The sequence below is a fragment of the Neltuma alba genome, unplaced genomic scaffold (assembly GCF_004799145.2).
Source record: "Neltuma alba isolate B1F8T4 unplaced genomic scaffold, ASM479914v2 tig00011687_pilon, whole genome shotgun sequence".
Classification (NCBI taxonomy): Eukaryota; Viridiplantae; Streptophyta; class Magnoliopsida; order Fabales; family Fabaceae; genus Neltuma; species Neltuma alba.
The window spans coordinates 241,669-250,295 of NW_021636326.1; the positions used below are offsets into that span (position 1 = coordinate 241,669).

The 8,627-nt window shown below is 39.0% G+C and overlaps 1 protein-coding gene and 1 pseudogene across 1 annotated transcript; both read left to right on the top strand.

Annotated features, from left to right (window-relative positions):
- The first annotated feature begins 654 nt into the window (after nucleotides 1-654).
- On the top strand, nucleotides 655-3,964 carry LOC114716767 (uncharacterized; annotated as a pseudogene).
- Nucleotides 3,965-6,470: 2,506 nt separating this feature from the next.
- LOC114716797 (uncharacterized) lies at nucleotides 6,471-7,615 on the top strand. The gene has a single exon (XM_028901860.1). The coding sequence runs from the start codon at nucleotides 6,545-6,547 to the stop codon at nucleotides 7,388-7,390; it is 846 nt and encodes a 281-aa protein (XP_028757693.1). The 5' UTR covers nucleotides 6,471-6,544; the 3' UTR covers nucleotides 7,391-7,615.
- Nucleotides 7,616-8,627: the final 1,012 nt, after the last annotated feature.

The window sequence follows — 8,627 nt, forward strand, 5'->3', positions numbered from 1 at the left end:
TTTTTCATCACAAGCACAATGATTTATAAGCTGGATATTTAATGGTAACTCAATTAAAATAAGAAAGAGTTACGTAACGGACAAAAGATGAACCTAACGCCTGTTTTTTTCCAAAAAAATAAAAAACGTAATTTATAGAAGTAATGCCCGTCAGCCCCGCTCTTACGAAATCCAAATGCTACCACGTAGACAGCGTCGCGGTGGCGTACGGTCATACCGTTAGCTTGCAAATCGGATGCGCATATTGTCTCTTTGGGTTGTTTCCATCTCTCTTCGTCTTACCTTCCTTTTTGTATTCATTCTTCTGAGTCAGGCAATTAATAAGGCCATTCCGTCGGATTCAAGTATTCAACCCCCCACCCCTTCATCATCTTCTTTTCTCCTTCATTCCTTAACCCCTTCACCTGTGCTTCTGGGATTACTATCTACCTTCCCCAACTCTCCTCAACCTGTGACCATCCTATATTCGGTTTTCGGAAATCTGACTAATCCCACACTCCACCTTCATTATTGTCTTTCAGTATGCTGTTTCGTAACTAACTCACAGGTTCCATCTCTATATAAATCAGACAGCTGATTCTGCTTTTAATGAACTTGTTCTGTTACAAATGAATGATGTTTGCATACCAAGTTGACGTGTCGGTGTCGGTGGTCGCTGCAGGTTATTAAATTGGAAACCATGAATACCAGCGTCAGGACACGACTTGACCGCGTCAAAGCTCCAATGACACATGAGAAAGTAATCACAAGTTTGCTCATTCTGCATTCCGTTCCCATAGTTAGAGCAGTTTCGGCTTCGATGGAGTTCATGATTATTAAGTTATTTTTGTATAAGATGAATAATTGTAAAATATGGCTTCGGGTTCGATGGCCACAGCTATTCCCGAAAGATCCAAGATATTATCACAAAGGGATAATCGTTTTTTTAAGTATATGGCGATGGGCCTGTCTACCCAAATGACAACTGTGTCACCAAGTCTTAAGATTTGAAATCCTTCTGGGTTCCCATTATTTAACCTCTGTAGCTTGTGTTATTGTAATGCACTGATGGATCCTAACTTCGTCGCCGTTGAATGAAAAGGCAGAGATGCAGGGAAACTTGCGAGAGGTCGGAGCAAGAGCAGCTAAAGATGGAAAAGCGTCGAGCAGATATAGAAAAATGGCCCTGCAACGAGATGTATCCTCCTTTTTCCTACTCCGATTATTTTTCTGGGTTTTATTTTTTCCACATCTACGATCAACATCGGGGCCGAATTCTCCGTCATTCAGGTCGATAAGTTGAAGAAGAAGCTCAGTCATGAAGAGAATGTCCACAGGGCATTGGAGAGGGCTTTAAACCGGCCTTTGGGAGCTCTGCCTCGCCTTCCTCCTTTCTCCCCCCTTGCGTAAGTAAATATCTCTCCTTTTATTTGGTCCTGCCCTGAACATTAACCAAACGAAAATAAGCATGACAAAATTTCGCGAAGTCTTGAGAGAGGAATGGCAGAAAGTTGAGTGCTGATTGGAATCTCCAAACATGTAGATTCTAGCGCTGCTGGCGGAAGTGGCGGTTCTGGAAGAGGAAATCGCAAGGCTTGAAGAGCAGGTCGTGGATTTGAGACAGGACATGTACGAGGAAGCTGTGTACATGTCATCTTCTAGAAGAAGAATGGAGCACGTAGCTCGTTCTAACAATGCACATTCAATTGAAAAGCCTGACAAAATGCAGCCGCTTTCCCAAGCAAAAACGGATTCTGCTATAATACTTCCGAGTAAGTATTTTGTTACACTGACTCAGCTTAAACTGTCTCTGTTTAGAGCATAAACATCTCTTGAGCTACGGTTTCAGAGAATGTAATCCCCTTGGATTGTGCTTCTTGATTGTGTGGCCAGAGGATAAACACGGAAAAGAAAACCAATCTTGTTCTAATTCTTCCAAGAGCAGCAAAAAATCGAAACGTCCAGGCACAACGACCAGGACTGCAATTATAAAACTTCCCACTGAAAATAAATCAGTGCAGAAACTTAGAGGTCTTCCAATGAGGCAGGTACGCATAAAAATAATTTTCAGCCGTGTGATAGGAATAGGTTAAAGGAAACTTAAAGTGAAAAAAATGTGATTTTTTCTCTCTCTAATTGTGCAGCCAGATGCAAGGCTGAATGACAAGCCAATTGCGGAAACAAGAAATCCGAGTGCGCATGAAAAACCGGGCGGAGATGAAAGCCCGAATACAATATCCGAAAAGATTGTTAAGTGTTTATCAAGCATTCTCTTGAGAATGAGTTCAGTGAAGAATACTGGCCCCGCAGATGATGCGCCATGCTTAAGGGGTCTGAAAACCGGAAACTATGTTGAAGGAACAGAATCTTGGGATCCTTATAGTATCTGTTTTGAGTTTGGAAAGGGGATATCGGTCCTTACAAGCAATTATGTGCAATTGAAGCCAAATCTTTCAATCCAAAAAGAACTTCAAATTCTCTGTTTTTACTGAGTCGATTGAAGTATGTCTTGTTCGATCCAAACTAGACTTCATTTCCTTTTTGTGGCCATAGTTCAATTCTCACTAGACTACTTATCACTTCTCTCATAGGCTTTGGTTATGCATATCAGTTATAAGATTGAGCATTATAGTTTCCCAAAATTTGCAGACTTCTTCTTCGGAAACTTGCCTGTGTCAGCTTGGAAAACCTCAACTATCAGGAGAAGCTCGCATTCTGGATCAACATCTATAATTCCTGTATGATAAACGTAAGTCAGTTAGGTACATCAGTTATCTACAGCATTGAGGATTACCTAAATCTAAATATTTATCATTTTCAGTAATAATTTATTTCAGACGGTGCACTGTATTCTCTTATTAATCTATTAATGTAAAGGACAAGACTTTAAAGAATGAAAGTTCCACTCTGCTTCAGGCATTCATAGAGAATGGCGTCCCGGAGAGTCCTGAAATGGCGATTGCGCTGATGCGAAAGGTATAAGGACCAGTTGGGATTTTTGTTTTGGTTATAATATAGCACAAATACGCTGGAGAATCAATAATCTATGTGATACAGTTTTTTTTTTTTTTGGTTACTAAGGCAACAATAAATGTGGGCGGATATATGCTAAGCGCAACCACCATAGAACACTGCATCTTGAGGCTTCCTTATCACTTGAAATTGGTAAGTCCTGTCCCATCCATCTCTAGCTTCTGTGTGGGTAGGGATATAAGATTCAACAAGCTTCTAACCCGACAAATGCCAAATAGCCATTTTCCAAGGGAGCGAAGAATCATGAAATGACGGCAAGGAGCTCATTTGGACTGGAATTGTCAGAGCCCCTGGTCACATTTGCACTCTGTTGTGGCACTTGGTCATCTCCTGCAGTAAGTTTAGGACTACGTAGTTCATTTATAAAGGTTTTTATCTACTGTTCCGCATACATGAAGGCAACATTTCTCTGTCCGACCAATAAGTTTTTTTTTTTTTTTTAAACAAACCAACCAATAAGTTAATCGATTTCATGGTTTACGGTTTTGGGTTTGCGCCGTTACTGATTTATGAAGTATGTGATATGAAGGTAAGAGTGTACACGGCATCCCAGGTTGAGGAGGAGTTGGAAGTGGCAAAAAGAGAGTATTTACAGGCAGCTATTGGAATTTCGACGTCTAAGTTTGCAATCCCGAAACTGCTGAGTTGGTATTTGCTGGACTTTGCAAAAGACCTGGAGTCGTTGCTGGATTGGATTTGCCTCCAGTTGCCAAGCGAACTTGGGAAAGAAGCCATTAATTTCCTCGAGAAAAGAAAAACCGAGCCCCTCTCTCAATTTGTACAAATTCTGCCTTATGAATTTACTTTTAGATATCTGATATGCACATAATTTTGCTTCTGTTTCCTGTGCATGATGTTATTCATCTTGGGGCTAGCAATTTCAATCTTGTATATTATGCGAATAAAGAATGTAAACGATCATCCTTCCGTTCTCCCTCCGCTGAGCAGAATATCTTCCTCTTAGGTAAAGAAAGCTAAGGCGTCACCGTATGATCCAAGAAATATGGATTTGTATAAATCAAATTAAAAGGTCAAGCGGTATATCCTTCAAAAAATCCTGTCTGCTTCGTTCGAGATGGGGACTCTGTGTTTGCATATGGGTGCTCAGAAATCGTGATATCGCTTGAGAGATTTAATGGTCCCCTTTTGAAGATCTCACTCCGCAATAGACTAATTTTGACTCGTACTGAACTCTGATTACTGTGCATGTGCGCAATAGATTGATCATTAAGAAGCGAAGAGAGGAAGTAGTGCATATGCAAAATTTGGCTGTATATAATATAACATGGAACCAGAACCACATCCCTCCATTTGCAAGCCGATGAACAATATTTATTTAGTACAGTTAGTGCGCCCTTCAGAAGGGCGCAGAAAGTTCCAAAAAAAACTGCCAACAGTCGAGGCAAGGCCTACGCAAATTTCTCTGGTTACCATTGACACGCACACAGTGAGGACTGAGGATCGACCTGTACATGGTGGCATGCACTTTCTTTGTGCTGCTTAAGAAGCCCATTGATCTGTCCTTGTCAGTCACAATGTGGTCCTGTCTCTCCCACTATCATACAGCAGCTAAAATGGTTTCCAAAGTAACCTCGGCAGTTTCCCCTCGAATCATCGTTTACCTCATGCTTTTCAACTCATGACTCGACGTACTTGTTAGATTAAATGGTTCTACAGGTCAAGTTTGACGAAATTAATGTCCTAAGAATATAATTATATGAAATTAGTCTTGTTCAGTAGTTGCATGGACTAATCAAGCTGAGTGATACTGGTTGCCTCTTTCACGGTAAAAGTTTCACCCTGACCAGGCAATCCTTATCTATTGGAACGGACATTCGCTGGCCTTAAGTTTCTCTGTCCAGATGGTTTGGGCTGATCCAAATTCTTTGGACCCGAAAGAGTTGACTTGATTCAGACCGCTTATAATTACTGTTTTTTGGGTACAAAAGGAGGGCAGAGCCCGAAAAATGAAAACCACAAATGAGGCAGACACTACCTTGGCATGGCATTGTGATTGTATGTTGACGGAGTCCGCTATCTTTTCTTTTATGCGAGTCGGGGTCATCTTGTTTCTGTCATGACAAGGATAACCACGTTAGTTATCACAGGTTGTTTATTTTTATGTTGATTGACGAATACAAAAACGCGTTTGGACTAGGATTGAAATTACTCTTAAGTACATCATATATAAATCGAGACAATTCTTCTCACATGCTTATTCCGTATTTTGTGAGTCATGATTGAAAAACAGCTTATTACTTTCAATCATTCATGTAAGAGTTAGTTTGATTTTCAATTTGATTCTAAATATAATATCTCAATTCATTTTGTCTCTTATATTTATTTATTTTTTTCAAAACAGTCCTTGTAATAATTACACAAGTTAAAGTTTTTATTAAATAGTAGTTCTAACTAGTGCATATGATTAGTAAGAGTATTTAAAAAAAAAAAAACTTTCTTACTCTACTTAAATTAGTCAACTAATTAATTTTTATATTAAGAACCGGAAAATGCAGTCCAAGCCATTCCAAATATACGCTATGCATCTATTCCGTTCCAAAGCTGGCAGTACTATATCAGCACAGCTATCTATTTGTTTGAACTTCGTGTTTTGGTTTTTGCTCATACAAGAAAATCTAGAAGCCTTCTGTTGAACAAGCCTCGCTAATATTGATGATTTTTTATTTGGTATGGATGAGAAGAAAATGAGGATAATTACGATAATTTGTTCGTTATGAGTGAATTAATAAGGGAGGGGGAGAGAAAATTGGAAACCACTTTCGGTGCTCATCATTTTGATGAGACCCAAACTCATTAGATCTGAACGGATCATATTTTATTTAGATGGTTTGAATCTGATTTTTTTTATTGTTATTTGTTTAAAGTAATTACTTTAATATGCATAGAATATAAAATAGAGATAATCTTTAACTATCATTCTTTAAAAAAAAGTTTTTATATAAAAATAATTAATTAGAAATTTTAAACATAAACAATGCAAATCAAATATAGACAATTCAGATTTAATGAGTTTATAGTATTCATCAATACGATGAGTATTGAAACTGATTCTGAAAAAATTAAGACTGCATCTAGAGCTAAATTTTAAGGTCAGAGTCAAGCTAGCGAGGCTAAATTACATGCTCCGCCCTCTTTTGTCACGGCATTACCAAAAACCGAAGGAAAAAAAATAAAAAATAAAAACCACTTGCCCATGGCGCCACGACATCAAAATCCTCTAGAAAGTACGGGAGTAATCAGCGTAGAGTATTAAATTGATTAAATTTTCTTCAAAAATTGGTTTAGTTGAATTCACACAGCAACGGTATGAAAAGGCAGCTCCCATATCCTACATTCCTCATGTCAACGGTCTGCCACACACTTCATGCTCTTTTTATTCTATTTTTATTCATTGGATCCTTCGTCCCTCTATAACCTCTCATAAATGCCCGCATCTGTCATACAAATATTTTGATTCGGACCAGAAAGCTTAAACGGTCTCTTCATTGGAAAGAACATTACGACTGGAAAAATGCAAGTGATGATTTCCAACATGTCTTCGCCTCCACATTTTGCTGAATGTTACTCCAGCGCTCCCTCCAGCCCTCCAGAATTCATGACTTTTATCGTGATTTCGACTCCTTCTTCACCCTCAACGATGCTCCATCCGCTGCTTCTTCCATCCAAAAAGCCGAACGAGGGTGACGATGATTTTGCGTTCTTTGTCAGTCAGGAATCAGATGCTGCGTCTCTCACCGCCGAGGAGCTGTTTGATGGCGGCATGATCAAGCCCTTCAAGGGTGACATGTTCCCGTGTCTTTCAAAAAGCCCGGTTGTGTCTAATAGGGATGAGAAAGGTGCTGACCATGTCTTGTCTCAGAAAAAGAACAGAGAGCCACTAGAAGAGAGACGAGGAAGAGACAGAACGCCGGCGGGGTTGCTTCCGTCGAATTCGGGTAGGAGAGGAGCCAGATCCCACTCTCCTTACAGGGTCTCGCAGCATACATGGGGTGAAGAACATGAACAGCGACGTCCACAGCATCAACATCAAGGCACGAGAGAGGAATCTTCATCGTCTTTCAAGAGCTCTAGGAAATGGAAATTAAGAGATTTCTTGCTTTTCCGAAGCGCATCCGAAGGGCAAGGCTCCAGCAAAGATCCGCTGAGGAAATACTCAGCTTTGTATAAGAAACCTGAAGATGCCAGGTCCTCGACCGACAGCCCCAGTGGGTCCTCAAGAAGGGGACCCATTTCGCCCCATGAATTTCACTACGCCATCAAGAAAGCCCAGTCCCAAGATTTGAAGAAGAAAACTTTCTTGCCCTATAAACAGGGCATACTGGGCAGGCTTGCCGGATTGGGATCGCACATTGGATAATTCATCCTCTCCAATCCCCCTCTATAAACTTATTCTCCTGCTTCTTCAATTTCGCATTAGGTCTTTCCTTTTTTTCCCCCCCGGCCTGGGTTCCTAGTCCGTGGTCCGAGTAGTCCAAATTTTACTTTTAGAGTGGGTTTGAGATTTGGTAAACTGGATTTTTATCCATGCAAGTGTAATTATATACAAGTATATATGCACAGCATTGAGCATTTTACCTGCTAACTACGCTTGTAGCCGATCATATGAGTTCTTGCGGTATTATTTTTGTGTATTCTTGTTACATGTGGAAAAATAAAATAAAAAACCGAAACAAAAATTAGAAGTGGCACTAACTGAAGGGGACTAAAATTTGCTGGAGTCATGACTTGTGGGGGGGGGGAGGTCATGCGCGCCTTAATTGTTTTCGCCCAATATCGGGTATATTGTTCTGATATTTTTTTTTCTTAGTAAATAATCAATTAACTGTGTTGAAAATTAATTAATCAACTAAAGAACTTTATTTAATCAGTGAATATTGATGATAGTTCAAAACATTAAAATATAAACAAATTTTAACTATTTTTTTAAATTTATACACATGCAGCATCTTATCTGTTACTGTTATCATTGCCTATCTGATTTTTTCATGCACGGAACCGAATCCCTGAGTTGTATTGTCAATGCAATGCTTGGAGACTAAGAAAACAAGGTTTTAAGATAAAATAAGAGCCAAAACTGAAGGATACTCGAACGTCCATGTCGTCCTGAATATTAAATGGAATTATATTCTGGTTTAATATTTCATATGTGTGGATATGCACGAAGGCCATAACAGATCTTGCTCAGGTTAGGAAATTTTCCCTTTTTTGATAAGATAAGATGAAACATGACAGGTTGTCCATTTTTTTTGTAGAACACTAATTTTTTTCCATATAATTATCAACTAAAGATTATTAATTGCAGTGCCGGCGCGCAGCGGGGAATATATATTGCCAAAACATGAAAGGGAAATTTTGTAGTATATACCATGTGAAAGGGAAATTTGGTATATATTCCGGTCCTTAATATAGAACCCAATTATTAATTGGTTTTTGTTCTAAATATAAGATCTATTTTCATATATCAGTTTTCTCTAAATTATCTTATGGATATACTCCCTCAACCATAATTAAGTAGAAGAGGAAGAGGGGTATTAAGAAAGATGATTATGACATTTTAGAAAAAACGTGTCACATTTCTTATAATTAACTAACTT

Coding starts and splice junctions, on each gene's coding strand:
- LOC114716797 (XM_028901860.1), top strand. CDS start 6,545: ATGCAAGTGATGATTTCCAACATGTCTTCGCCTCCACATTTTGCTGAA.